Below are 15,899 nucleotides of genomic sequence, written 5' to 3'. Positions count from 1 at the left end.
ATCATCCTTTTTTTTTCTTTTTTCTTTGTACGCCATAGAATTTTTTTATTTTTTTCGAAACAAGCACGACTTGTATCCTGCACAAGTAACTAAAAATCCTACGAAACACATTAAATCTTCCTAATCTACTAAAATAAAAGATAAAATTAAAGAGAGAAAATAATAATAATAATAATAAATAAATAAAATTACATAAATGAAAATCCTATCTACAATTCCTACAGTTAACGTTGATAGGCGATGTGGTACCTGGATGATTTAAGCGGAGTAAATGGGATCCGTCAAATTGACGGATTCAACTCCTTCCGTAGGCACGGAATCTTCAATGTACCAATCCTTCCGATCCTGTTGAACTGTCTTCTTTCTTGACGCCTTCCAATTCCTAATATCAGCATACCATGGTGAAGTCTCTTTCTGAAGTTGAAATAGCTGCTTATCTGAGAATGAATTATGCAATGGAAGAGTGTTTTCTGGCCCAAGATATGCATTCTTCAAATGAGAAGGTAACGACTTCAGCTCTAGCTCTGGTGGAGACTTTAAAGATGGCGTAGGTGGTTCACTTGACAATGGTAAAAGTGGCTCAATAGGAATTTTCCATGGTGGAATGTTATGCATATTGGCTCCATCACGAATGACATTTACATCTTCAATATTTTTCTCAACATCAAATGACTCAGCATCAAAGTAAGACAGGCATGCTTCCAGTGGATCTTTTGTCAAGGCAAATGGGGCCATCTCTTCAACACATTCATCGATGGAATTGACAAGAAAACAATCCTTATCATCTGAAGGGCAATTACTGGCGTTGAAAATATTTAAGCACAACTTCATATTGCCAAAAGATAAGTCCATGACGCCATTATTGCAATTTATGCTTGCATTTGCTGTCGCAAGGAAAGGACGACCAAGGATCACTGGAATGTGCTTTCTTGACTCTTAAACTGGCTCGATATCTAGCACAATAAGGTCCACTGGGAAGTAGAATTTATCTACTTTGATGATCACATCTTCGATGACACCACGAGGTTGTTTGGTTGACCTATCTGCCAATTGGAGAATAGTGGAGGTAGGCTTCAATTCTCCTAGTCTGAGTTGCAAGTAAACCGAATAAGGAAGAAGATTTACACTTGCACCCAAATCTAAAAGAGCCCGTTTTACTTAATGATTCCCTATTGTGCATGAAATTGTTGGAGCGCCTGGATCTTTGAATTTTGGAGTAGTGTAGTGCTGGATTATGGAACTGACTTGCTCAATTAATAGCACCTTCTTAGGAATATGGCTACTTGAATGCTTCTTTTGAGTACACATATCTTTCAGAAATTTAGCATAAGCTGGAATTTGTTGAATTGCATCCAGCAATGGGAGATTAATCTTCACCTGTTTGAACATCTCCATTATGTCCTGAAGTTCGCTTGCTTGCTTTGCTGCCTTTGATGTTTCTTGTAGTCTCCGAGGGAATGGCATAACAACATGCCTTTGTTCTGGAGATGGCTCAGTAGTTGGAGGTACTTCTTGTGCTGTTTCATTCCGCTCATTTTTCTCTTCAAGTCTGTTCTTCCAATTTTCATCCTTCTTTGCTTCTTCTTCCACCTTATTTTCAACTCTCTTACCACTTCTCAGAGTAGTAATTGCTTGCACTTGTTCATGGTGAACTTCTTGGCCAGTAATGTCATTAATTATACGCACACCTCTTGGATTAGCTACTAGTTGAACTTCTTGGCCAGTAATGTCATTAATTATACTGCACAAGTTGATTAGTTGGCTTTAACTGCTTTACCATCATTGCCTCGAGCATTGATAAGAATTGTTGAGGTTGACTGAAGGCATTCATAGGAGTGCACCCTTGAGAATTTGAAGTCTGAACTTGAGATTGAAAATTGCCTTGTACCTGAGGTACTTGAGGTGGAGGAGCTAATGTCCCTTTAGCTGGATTTCTTTATGAGAAGTTTGGAGGGTTTCTCTAAGCCGGATTGTAAGTGTTTGACTACATATTATTCCCTCCGGGCATTTTATAGGCAACATTAACTTGCTCCTATGAAATTCCTGAATACTGAGTTGCACTTGGACAAATGGACACATGGTGAGTTGGACTAGAACAGAAAGAACACACTTCAAATCTTTGAATATGAGTCGCAGGAGGAGTAAAATTTGACTATGAAGTCATTAATTGATCTATCCTCTTAGTTAATGCCTCAATTTGGCTCACTAGCCCTTGATTTATTCCTGCTTCATTCACACTTTCTGCTCTCCTCAATATGGTAGGAGGTCTTGCTACGGGAGGTAAGACATGTTATGTTGAATTATCAGATATATTTTCGAAGAGCTGTCATGCTTCCTCTACACTCTTCAACAACAAATTTCCACCACAAGAGGCATCCACCATATACCTTTGTGCCTCATTGAGCCCCTTATGAAAGAAGTTGACAAGCTTCCATTTTGGCATGTCATGATGAGGACACTTCTGAAGGAGGTCTCTAAATCTTTCCCAAGCCTCATGAAAAGGCTCATCAGGCCCTTGAGCAAAACGAGTAACAGCATCTCGATATTAAGTAGTTCTCACTATGGCAAAGCACTTGTTCAAAAACTTCTGTTGCATTTCAGTCCATGTAGTGATGGTGTCGGCTGGCAATGAATTAAACCAGTCCTTCGCCTTGTCCTTTAATGAAAAGGAGAAAAGGTGTAGCTTGAGCACATCATCGTCAAAACTCTGGATTTTTATTGTTCTGCACACCTCTATAAAGTCATCCAAATGACGATATGGATCCTCTTTTGATAGGCCTGGTGCGACCGAGCGTGTGCACAAAATAATGCACAAGACTTTAGGTTTAGAAATAATGTCAAGTGGGCACCATATTTTAAAATTTATAAAACCACTAAACACTTATACTATGGAGTATGAAGTGAGCAGGGATCGTCCCAAGAGATCTAAACAATTATAGGTTTTCCAGAATTGAATTCTACTTTAGTGCTTATGTGATTGCCAAAAGGGTTTTGTTTGTGATTAAAACTAATTTTAAACTAAATGATTGCAATAAAGAAATAGAGTTTAAGAGATTGGAAAGAGACTTAGGGTGTAGGATTCACCACTAAGCACATTCCCTAACTCACTCACTTTCAACTAATTGGGGAAATAATACTATGTAATCTATATGTGGCTAACAAGAGCAATGAAAAGTGTAAACCATCAATTTCAAGCATGAATCAACTACCTAATGACAATTAAACTAAGTGTAGTGCAATTCACCCATTCAAAGCATGATTTATCAATCCAAGTTACAAATTTAACACACATTAATCTAGAAGATAATGCAATTGTGACAAAAAGTATGGAATTCAAACATAAGTATGGATGGTCTACTTACCTAATAATTGAATTGCAATTAAATTAATTAAACTTAAATTAAACTAATTAAACATGAATTTTAAAACTAATTAAACAACAAATTAACCTAAACATGTAGTACCATCCATCAAATGTAAGCATTTTTCATCAATTTGAAACACAATTACTACTAAGCAATACCATGCATAGCCATCACAAGAATCAATTAACAAAGAATTCATGTGTAAAATTTGTTTATCAATCAACCGCACATAAGACAATATGAGATTAATACAGATAATCAATTGGAAGAATTTAATTCATAATATTCAAGACTATACACTAATTACATAAATTAATCCCCAAAAAGTATGAAAAGAGAGAGAGAATAGGTTACATGCTTAGGGTTTATCCAACCCTAAGTAAAAGAATCAGCCACTCATGGTTGATGGAGTCGAAGATAGGACAATCCCCATCATCTGCTTCATCTTCTCTGAACTTTTCTTCCAAACCCTAGCCTGTTCTTCTTTTTCCCTTTCTTCGCGTATTTTTCCAGAGAGAAAATACGATACTACGATACAGAAAAAAAATAAAATAAAACTTTTTTTTTTTTTTCTCTAATAATCTTTACCTAAATAAAAACTAAAACTAACCCTAATCTAATGGCTCACTGGGCCTTAAGTAACAATCTCATTAAAGCCCAACAGTTCCCAAAATGAGCCCAAAAATTAAATAAAAACTGTAATGTTGCTAAGTCCTGGGGGATCGATCCCCCACCCTGGGGATCGATCCCCTCAGAGTTGACAAATTCCTTTAAGCCTTATTCAGCTCCATTTTTGCCCCGGGCTATTTGGTTTGCTTCTCCATCTTTGGGAACATCATCAAAGGCCCGAAATTGACCGCTTTGTGCCATTGTCTGAAAATCTTTGCTTAACTCCAAAATGGCTTAATTGGACTGTTCTTAGCTCATTTTAACTTTATTGCCCTGAAATACACATAAACATAAATTAGGACTAAAATATAAAATTAAGATAGATGCAAAGACTGAAATACCTTAGCTTAGGTGCTGAAATGTGCAACATTTAAGCACTTATCAAGGCCATAAAAAGAAGGCAGTAACTGAAGAGTACTGGCCTTAATTTCGTAGTGAGGGGCCCTCACTTGAGGATACCGAACTGCAGATGAAGAGTTATGTGCACCTGGTTCGTAGTGATCCTTTAAACAACGAACTGCTTCTGCAATTGGTAAATCATCCGCCATCTTTTCTTTCTTTAAGTTTCTGAGAGTTCTTTCAATTTCTGGGTTTAACGGAAGCTGAGAGAGTGACAAAGAACATCTTCCAAGCATATAATGTCACCTATAAAAATTAAAAGAAAACAATATCAAAATAAAGAAATAAATTAAATTGAATTAAATTAAATTTAAATCCTAAACTAAGATCCTAATTGAAATTAATTGTAGAATTTAATATTATCTGTCAAGATCTAAAACAAATCCCCGGAAACGGAGCCAAAAACTTGTTGTGAGATTTATATGGACCACTCGCAAGTGCACGAATCTTTGTAGATAGTGTTTACTTGTAAGGGTGTCGTACCGACTTGTGTAAATTAAGTTTGTCAACAGATTTCTTAAATTCCAAAATTAACTTGAAAGTAGGATAATCGAATTGTGATGATTAATTCTAAATTAATTAAGTAGAAAAATAAAATAAACTAAAGAATAATGATTAAATATGATTTAGAAAATAGAGAGAGAGAGGACTAGGGGTATGACTTCACCACTAACGTCGCACCACCAGTTAATTGCATCAATTTATTAGAGATATATCATACACATGCATAGGGAATTAATTATGGCTACAAGCACATATTAATTCAACTAGAAAATAATATAATTTAAAGCTAAGTATGGACTATCTTTGATTGGTATAAACCATCTACCTATCTACTTTACTCTAGGGTGTAGCATGGTCTATTTTTTCTAGGCATAATCTATCAAATCTCTAACATTTTATTCAGAGAAATACCATTGTGTAATCATCTCATTCACAACTAGAAGAAGTGAATGAGTTGTGTTCAATCACAAGATTTAAAATATTTAAGACAAGATAGAAAAATATTTGTAATTGAATTAAAACTCTAAAACCGATTCTTATTGAAAAGTCAATTAAAAATCCTATAGATTACACAATCATGCATGATAAAAATTGTTCTCCAATAATTAAATACAATCAAACCAGTGTGCTAAGCTAGGGCTACACCACAACCCTAGCAAAGCGTTTAGCTAAGTATGACTGGGGTGGAATTCTTCATGGTTGAGGAAGACATCTTCACCGCCATGGATCGATCTCTTCTTTCTTCTGACTGCTCCTCTCTGATCTCAGCCTTAAGCTCCTCTGTATGATGATTCAATGTTGTAGAGGTCCCCCCTTTAAATAATAAAAGATCAGCCCTAAAGTTCCTTTTTTCATATAGGAGACATACATAGAAATTCTGTCAAGTAAGGACTCTAAAATTCGTGCAGACTTCCAAGCCAATTTTGACAAGGTAAATTGCTGTTTTAGGGAATCCTCATGAAATACAAAATTGTAGCTCTTCGAATTTTCTTTCAACTTGCATGGGAATTTAGCCGTTTTGACACTCGAGGATAGAGATACAGCCAGATTACCAAAACAGGTTCAAGTTACCAACTTCGGTGAAAGTTTCCTTTTTGGCGAAGGAGTTTTCCTTTTCTTCTTCTTTCCATTCTCATCAACTTGTGACTTCTTTTGGAATATTTTCTAAGTATAATTAGACTTGGATCTTCAACATTGCTCGGTCCCATGAACAGTCATCTTTTAAAGCTCAGAGGTCTTGACTGATTTTACAATTAAAGCCTTGAAATAAATAAAAACAATAAAATAATGTAAAATCACAACTAAACTATTATTAAGAGAATAAAACATACAAATAGAGGGGCTAAAATGTGTAACATTCAGCGCCTAACAGACACCTAAGACATGAAGAGGTCATTGATGATCATGTTGATGTCAATGAACAACCAAAATTGAGATCTAAAGTGCCTATTGTAATACTTCTAAATTTTTCCATGGTTTTATTTATTTATTTTATTTCATTTTAATTGTCTATGTGGCTATGTGAACTATTATTTATTTATTTATTTTTATTTTTATTTATCTATGTGGCTATTTGAATTGGTTGTGCATTTCTTTTAGCAATTTATTTATTTATCATTCAAATGTTAAGTATTTAGTGTTTATTTTATTTTATTTATTTATGTACTTGGTTATTTGAACTATTGGTGACATTTTGTTTTGGAGTGTTTATTACTATTTTTAATTATTTAGTAATCTTTGTCTTTACTAATTATTTATTTAATTTTAATTATTATGAGTAACATAGGTATTTTTATATATTTTATTTACCTGTAGCTTTACATTAATTATGTGATTATAGGATTGTTTTTTTTCTTAGTTAGTTTATACATATATATATATATATCTAAAGGAGTATTGGTGGCAATCGTGTGTCTTTAGTATTGGGGTGATGTGGTTTTAGTTTTAGGCCTGTTAGTGGGTTCTAATTGAGTTAGGTTAGATATATTATTATATATAATTGTTAAGTCAGTAAAGTTTGGTATTGAAAAGCAATGTAATAGAGAGAGAAACCAGAGAGCGGCGGCGAGAAAGAAAGAAAGAAAAGAGAAGAAAAGAAAGAGAGAGAAAGAAAGAGAGAAAGAGGAAGAGAGGAAAAAGGGAAATCGGAGTGCGATCCAAAATTTATAAAAAGGTAAGTCCTTGTTCTATTCATTCTCTTTGACTTCATGTTCGGTCCATCTCTAGAAGGATTTTAGGGTTTAAATTTTAATAATAGAAGTTATTTTGATCACATGATTAAATTGGGTATGCTTTTCTATCTATTTTCGATGAATAAAGTTGTTGTTTCTTGAATGATTCTTGAGTTTTGGGTGTTTTAGTCATGGACTGTTTCGGCACTTTGGGATTTAGATATGGGTTTTAGGGGCTTAGCTATATAATTTCAGAGAATTGCAGGGCTTCAGATGGAAGGATGAGGGATAAGGTAGGAAGAAGCTGACTTAGAATTCGGCTTAGTTGAAGGGGCAGTCGGCTTGGCCGATTTGGTAATTGGGGATTGGTATATATATATATATTTTTATTTATTATGTTTGGGCTTTGCATAATGTTCAATAAGGACTCATGTGTTCGGATCAGTTGGCACTTATATATACAAGCTGTTTAAGTTTCCTAACAGGAGAGTGCTTTTTTTTTATTTTTTTTATTTTTTTATTTTTTTATTCTTAAGTTATGGTCTATATAACATAGTCTTTGCTTGATTTTTGGAGTCAATTAAATGTTGACTATTAATGCTTACTTGAAAGGTAACTACTGTAATACTATTAAAGTAATATAATGGATTTTTTTTTTTAGATTTCAAGTTATTAATTTAATGTATATTAAAGGCTTACTTTGTCTTGAAAAATTATTGTAGAGGATAATGTTTGTTATTCGTTCAGGAAGTGATAAATGACTTTGTTTGTATTTTAAGTTATTAGATGTATCAAGACATGAAGCAATAGTTTTCGTAGGCAGGTATGAAGAGGGATATGGCTATCTTTGTCTCCAAGTGTAGTAACTATCAAATGGTCAAGACTGATCATTAGAGACCGTCTGGTGCTTTACAGCTACTTCCTATACTGGAGTGGAAATGTGTGATACCCCTCGGATCCGAGACACGGGTTGATCAGGCCCAGGCCCAAACCCGAGGGAATATCAAACAATTAATATTTTATAACGAACACGGAATACAAAATGAATTAAGAAATGAAGTTTAAAGCTGAAAAGAAAACTAAAAGAAAATCCTTAAATAATTAAATACTTAAATTTGATAAAACAAATATCCATAATTTGAACAACTCGGGAATCCATCTCCAGTGGACCCCTAATAAAAATCTCACACTGAATGAAAGTAAAATGAAAGATAAAATCCAAATCCAAGATCTGGAAAGAAATCCTACATTGTCGGTAGAATGGAAGATCGTCTCTGCACAGCACGAACAAGCTCAAGCCTAGAACTGACGTACACCTAAAAAATAGGAGTGGGTCAGGCCCACGAACAAGTTCTATCCTACTACAATCCAAGCAGAGACTCGATACGCATGTACATACTAAATAGTTCAACAATAACTAATAATCCGTACATAAATATATCCACACTACTGGACTCTCGCTAGGCCATGAAGGGGGTCTCAACCTGGATAGAAGGCATCACACAATACGCACCTGAGTGGGTATGAGTACCTAAACCTAAACAGGGTATACCTCAACCTTCACAGTCAGCTACACATCCAACTGCATATACGCACCCTAACCGTCGACACTGAGACTCAAGCTCATGACACGGTAACATAAAAATATATCTAAACTCCGTTTCTATCCATCCACAAGAAATCCAGTAAGTCACTCGGTGTATTCAACCGTACCGACTTATATATATAAGGAGGATTGTATTTTATAACCCGTGCCCTTACTCCAAAATAGGTAGGACTTAGCAATTTGAGCTAATCCAAACCTAGTATGTCACCGTCCCATACCGGTACATACAATCCAATCCGTCCAATAGTTGATAAAGCATCGTTAATAATAACAACAATATCAACAATTCCATACTAAACATAATAGAATGCATTAGCAACCATTCTTAAAAATACCAATAATTGATTCACATTGAAAATATAAATATCAATGTCAACTACTCCTTACTATGCATATTGAAATAGATAATCAACATACTTATTTACATTCACAGTTGATAAAATAATGACCATATAAATGTCAATACCAACAGTTCCAAACTAAACATGTTAGAACAGATTAACAAACATGCTTAAGTAAGCTAATTCAGAATCCATAATTTGATCATACAGGGCTTTATTTGTAATTATGACCTATTCCCAGTTTCCATAGAATTAACAGAGCCTAAATAGATATTTTCCCACTCAAATCTATAGCATGCAAAATAAATATAAGTAATCTATTATACTTATAGTTTCCTGTCCAACAACTTGCCGCACTAACCGTTAAATTTAATCATCAACTAATTTTCAGTGAAATATAAATTTTTAGCATAATTTCTATTTCCATGAACATATAATTCGAGTGGACAAGCTCTCACAGAAAATTTCTAATATAATTAAGAAATTAGAAACTCCAAATCCACACAGTCTACAAGACATTCGTAATTAACTCCATGTAATCCTAATGATTAATGCTTTGTGTCCAATTCTATGTTAATCTGGTCTTTGCATATTTACGTTTACCCTAGACCACTCCTAAACCATCCATTACAGTATTCATTCTCCACTAAAACATATTAAAACAATCACTAGGAAGCCTAATCACTGAAAAATTGGAAAAACAACCAACAGAACCAAAAACCCACGAATAAACAACCTGGAGCCGGCTCCAGAATATTGGAGCCGCCTCCAATGGCCCTGGAGCCGGCTCCTAGACCATTGGAGCCGCCTCCAGTCCAAGGAGAGCCGGCTCCAATCCAATAGGAGCCGGCTCTCTCCCTCCTCTTCTTCGTGTTCTCCTCTCCGGTCGCCGTTTACGCCTCCGATACTTCACAGTATAGGTTTTCAGAGAGTTTAACTTAATCCCAGAAGATTCCAACCCTTAATTCAGTCCTTATTATGCTACTAATATGGATTAAACCATGAATTAAACAAGAAAGTTCAAAGTTTAAACATTTTACAATTTTAAAGCAAATTCAGTTTCAGTGAAACTCTGAACATGAAACAGCTAACGTTTTTATTTTTTTTTTTAAACATGTAATTCATCCTGGAACTATTGAGTATGCAAAGAACACGAGTATAAGGGAGAGAGTAAGGTTAGAACTTGCCTTTGAGATCTTTGTCTAAAAATCTCTACGCCGTCTTCTACGATCTCCGGCGATTCCTCCTACAACTTCCTCTGTTCCTCGTTTTTAATTCCACAGACGTGTTTTGGTTTTATTATTTTTTTCCTTAGCAGACTTATCTTATATATTTATAGGCAACCAAAACCCTAAGTCCAATTACATCTAAAGTCTGAAACGCGGCCCATAAACACAACCTAGTTTATAAACCCTGTCGGCGCATTACATTAAACCTAAACAGAACTAAAACCCTAACCACACTTTTATACCTAGTCATAAATTAAAACATGTAATTACTAATTCAATTAAAGAAACAATAAAATTCCAAGTTAACGTAAAACAGAAAATAACATACAATTTACAGAAAATTAAAGCCAAATAAATAATTAAAACAATTAACTTAAATAATCACAATTAATGTAAATAAGTCAAATAATTAGTTAAACCAAAGAAAACAAATAAACCAACTAATTAATTCAAATAACGCAAATAAGTCAAGAAAAGCAAATAATTAAAAAGTCAATTAAAACATAATTCAAAACAATTAATGAACCAAAAACAATTAATGAACAGAAAACAATTAAACAAAGTACCGAGACTATCCTTTTGAAAATTAGGGGTATTACATTCTTCCCCCCTAACAAAAGGAATTCCGTCCTCGGAATTCGCTCTTACCTTCTTCCAAAATTCCAGGAAACTGCGAGCGAATGACATCTTCCCATTCCCAAGTAGACTCAGCCTCATTGTGATGACTCCACTGAACACGAACCAAAGGAATAACCTTATTACGAAGAATCTGATCTCGTCGGTCGACAATACGACATGGTGGCTCTAAATAAGTTACATCCGGTTGTAACTCAATCTCCCCAACATCGATATGCTGATACCGATCCTCATCTCGCAGAAATTTCCGCAACATGGAAATATGAAACACGTTGTGAACGCGATCCAAAGTATCCGGATGTGCCAACCGATAAGCGACAGCTCCAACACGATCCGTAATCATGAATGGACCGACAAACCGCGGAGACAACTTTCCTTTCTTCCCAAAACGCATAACACCCTTCATAGGAGATACTTTAAGAAGAACCTGATCCCCAACCTGAAACTCCAAAGCACGAGTGCGACGATCAGCATAGCTCTTCTGCCTACTTTGGGCAGTACGCATGCGATCTCGAATAAGAGCAATCTTTTCAGAGGTATCCTTGATGAACTCAGGACCTAAGAATCGATTCTCTCCAACCTCCATCCAACAAACAGGTGATCGACACGGTCGACCATATAACGCCTCAAAAGGTGCCATCCCAATAGTCTTCTGGAAACTATTGTTATAAGCAAACTCCACAAGTGGCAAATATTCCTCCCAGTGGCCCTTGAAATCCAGAACACACGACCGAAGCATATCTTCCATAATTTGATTCACCCTCTCAGTCTGTCCATCAGTCTGAGGATGATAAGCAGTACTAAGGTGTAACTCCATACCTAAAGCCTGTTGAAAACTCTTCCAAAATCCAAATACAAAGCTCGAATCCCTATCCGATATAATAGACAATGGAATGCCATGTAGCTTCACAATCTCTGAAATGTAAAGCCTCGCCAACTGCTCCGAAGTGTAATCAGTGCAAATAGGCAAGAAATGAGCTGACTTGGTCAACCTATCCACAATGACCCATATGGAATTATGCCCCTTGAAAGAATTTGGCAACCCTTCCACAAAATCCATAGATATGCTCTCCCATTTTCACTCCGGAATTGGTAGTGACTGTAGAGCTCCTGGTGGCCTCTGATGATCAATCTTAACCATCTGACAAGTACTACACTGAGAAACAAAAAGAGCAATGTCCCTCTTCATACCTGCCCACCAAAACTGCCGCTTCATATCTTGATACATCTTATCGCCTCCTGGATGAACAGAGAACTCAGAGTGATGAGTCTCAGTCATCACATCCTTCCTCAAATTATCAGCAGAAGGTACCACTAGCCATCCCTTGTACCTTAAACCTCCATCAGCCCCAACATAGTAGAATGGAACCTCTCCGGAAGCTATCTCTGCGACCTTGTCGACACACTGCTGATCGGTGAGTTGTGCTTGTAAAACCTTGTGAATGATGGAAGGTGTAACCACCATGCAAGCCATAAAAGCATCCGATGACTCATCTACATTCTTCAAAGCATTCCACTCAGTAGTGAATAGAGCAGAAAGACTACCAACAGGTCGGCGACTGAGTGCATCCGCCACCACATTCGCTTTCCCTAGATGGTACTGTATAGAAAAATGATAGTCCTTTACAAACTCCAACCATCTGCGCTGTCTCATATTCAGCTCCTGCTGAGTGAACAAGTACTACAGACTCTTGTGATCACTGAATAATCTGAAGGACTCACCCAACAGATAATGCCTCCAAATACGCAAGGCAAAGACCACTACTGCCAATTCCAAATCATGTGTTGGATAATTAAGCTCATGAGGCTTAAGTTTCCGAGATCCATAAGAAATCGGTCGCTCCTCCTGCATCAATACACATCCAAGACCCTGCAACGATGCATCCGTGTAAACAAGATACTCTATCCCGCTCTGCGGAGTAGCCAGAACCGGTGCAGAAGTCAGCTTCCTTTTCAGCTCATCAAAAGCTCGCTGACAGTGTTCATCCCACATGAACTGTACACCCTTCTTGGTCAGATGAGTGAGTGGTCCTGCTATCTTGGAGAACCCCTGGATGAATCTCCTGTAATATCCTGCCAGACCGAGAAAACTCCGAATCTCTGTAGGTGATGTAGGCTGTCCCCACTCAACCACCGCTGAAACCTTGGCCGGATCCACTGCGATCCCCTTTTCTGACACCACGTGACCCAGAAATTTCACCTCCCGCTGCCAAAATTCACACTTCTTGAACTTGGCATATAACTGGTGTTCACGAAGCGTCTGCAAGACTATGCAAAGATGTCTAGCATGATCGTCCTCCGACCGAGAATAGATCAAGATGTCATCAATAAAGACAATAACAAACTGATCCAAATAAGCCTGGAAGACTCTATTCATTAAGTCCATGAACACTGCAGGTGCATTAGTCGTCCCAAACGGCATAACACGAAACTCATAAGAACCATATCTCGTGAGAAACGCTGTCTTAGGAACATCCTGCTCCCTAACCCTCAGCTGATGATACCCAGAACGCAGATCAATCTTGGAGAAGTATGTGGCTCCCCTTAACTGATCAAACAAATCATCAATCCTGGGTAAAGGATACTTGTTATGAATCGTAACCTTGTTCAACTCCCTGTAATCTATACACAGACGAAGCGAACCATCCTTCTTCTTCACAAACAGAACTGGTGCTCCCCAAGGTGATGTACTCCTACGAATAAAACCCTGGCTGAGTAACTGCTGAATCTGATCCCTCAGCTCTCTCATCTCCACCGGTGCCATCCTATAGGGTGCCCTAGCAATAGGCGCAGTGCCTGAAGCTAAGTCGATCACAAAATCAATCTCGCGACTAGGTGGCAACCCTGGAATCTCCTGAAATACATCCAGGAAATCCTGTACAATTGGTATGTTAACCAATGACACAGTAATCCCCTCCTTATTTTCCTCCTCCACATGGAACAAATAGGTGCTACCGCCCCCTTTAGAACGTGGCATGGCTACTACATACATATCCTGACCAGGTATGGTAAAAATAATAGATCTATCAAAACAATTAACTTAGGCATGGTAGTGAGACAACCAATCCATCCCAAGTATCACGTCATAAGTGTGCATGTCCAGGACCAATAGATTGGCTAGAAATCTGAGTCTGCCAATATCTAGTGTCACAGGCCCATCACTCTCATGTATAATAGCTGTATCACCCAATGGTGTAGAAATACCCTGAGGTCTAGTGCATACCCTCGTCCTCATCCCAGATAAAGCAACAAAATTCCTAGCTACAAATGAGTGTGTAGCACCCGTATCAAATAAAACACGTCCATGTAAACCATAAATAGGAAACTTACCCTCAATAGTCTGAGGTGCCTGAACATCCTGTGGCTTGGGGTTATACACCCTGCCATAATACAACTGCTGTGGTGCCTGTCCCTGAGTTTGTGGCGGTGCCGGTAAAGCCAGATGTGTCTGTCCCTGAATCCGTGGAACCTGTGGAGCTGGTAGAGGCACTGGCGCCCTCTGTCCTTGCTGCACATACTGTCTCTGTCCCTGTCCCTGTCCTGCTTTAGGACACTGCCTGGTGGTATGACCATACTCTCCACAAGTGTAACAACTACCCTGGAAAGTACCAAATGGCCTCCTCTGTCGGTTAGCCTGTGGCTGACCCTGTCCTGCCTGTGGTCCCCCATTCTGTTGCCTCTGAATAGGTGCCCCATTCCGATGAGCATCTGAACCACCCTTGTGCTTTTTCCAAGGTTGTTGCCCTTGGAACTTGCCTTTGTCATTCTGCCGGTGACCATTGCCATTCCCCTTTTCAGCTGACTGATTAGTAGAGTCTTTATCTCCCCGCTTCTCACCACGAGCCTGTCTGATGTCCACAGTCAACTGATACTGTTGTAGAGCGGCGTTTACCACCTGAGCATAGGTAGTATAGGCTGGACTACCTGTAATAGCTCTCTTGATAGACCACATCAGTCCCTTGACAAAACTATTGCGCTTCTTCTCCTCTGTATCCACCTCCTCCATTGCAAAGAGAGACAAGCGTTTGAACTGCTGCACATACTCCGCCACTGTCATGTTTCCCTGCTGCAGACTTAGAAACTCAGTCTTCATAGCTGCCCTGACTGCATAGGGAAAATATTTCTCATCAAAGCGAGCACTGAACTCAGCATAAGACAATGTCATCCTCTCCTCTAAGGTGGTAACTGACTCCTACCACTGTAGTGCATCCCCAACTAACTTGAAAGTAGCAAGCATCTGCTTCTGAACCTCCGTGCACGGAACCAAATGAAGATGACGCTCAATGTCCTGTTTCCACTGGTGAGCTGCTCTCGCATCGGTTGAGCCTGAGAACACAGGTGGACTCCCCTTTGTGAAAGCGCTCCTAGCCTTTCCCCAAGAATCCGTCTGAACCACTGGTGCTGGTACAGGTGCCTGCTGAACCTGTGGTTGGTTTCGGAGTGCAACTGTTACCCCAGCCTCTATAGCCCGAGCAACGAGGTCATTAAGGTGAGGAGGAATCTCTGGATCTCTGTCCCGACCCTGAGTCTATTGAACTTCCTCCTGCTCCTCCTGAAACCCTGGCATTTGGTGCTCTTCTTCCATTTGCTGACGCTGTAGGAGATATTGTTGCCTACGTGCCGCTCTCCTTTCCTTCCTAGTTCCTTGCATGTTCTGTCCATTTCTAGCGTTAACCATCTGTTAACACGAAAAGACAGACATCAGTACCCTTTCTATACAAACCATAAGGAATACAATGAATCCTAACTTAAGCTCTATTCAAGAGAACGCTACGCGGAAGACTTAATACGAAAACATCCTAGAGACACTTGAACCTGGAGTGCTCTGATACCAACTGTGATACCCCTCGGATCCGAGACACGGGTTGATCAGGCCCAGGCCCAAACCCGAGGGAATATCAAACAATTAATATTTTATAACGAACACGGAATACAAAATGAATTAAGAAATGAAAGTTTAAAGCTGAAAAGAAAACTAA

General features: G+C 38.1%; 1 protein-coding gene across 1 annotated transcript; it reads right to left on the bottom strand.

Annotated features, from left to right (window-relative positions):
• Positions 1-936: 936 nt before the first annotated feature.
• LOC132301769 (uncharacterized) lies at positions 937-4,582 on the bottom strand. The gene is made up of 4 exons (XM_059798996.1): positions 4,453-4,582; positions 2,388-2,514; positions 1,305-1,741; positions 937-1,139 (listed from the first exon to the last, which is right to left on the bottom strand). The coding sequence occupies exons 1-4, from the start codon at positions 4,580-4,582 to the stop codon at positions 937-939; spliced, it is 897 nt and encodes a 298-aa protein (XP_059654979.1).
• Between the last annotated feature and the right edge of the window lie 11,317 nt (positions 4,583-15,899).

The sequence above is a fragment of the Cornus florida genome, unplaced genomic scaffold (assembly GCF_030987335.1).
Source record: "Cornus florida cultivar Cherokee Brave unplaced genomic scaffold, ASM3098733v1 CherokeeBrave_3.0.0_Hap2_Chr03, whole genome shotgun sequence".
Classification (NCBI taxonomy): domain Eukaryota; kingdom Viridiplantae; phylum Streptophyta; class Magnoliopsida; order Cornales; family Cornaceae; genus Cornus; species Cornus florida.
This window is presented reverse-complemented; position numbering and strand designations above follow the sequence as displayed.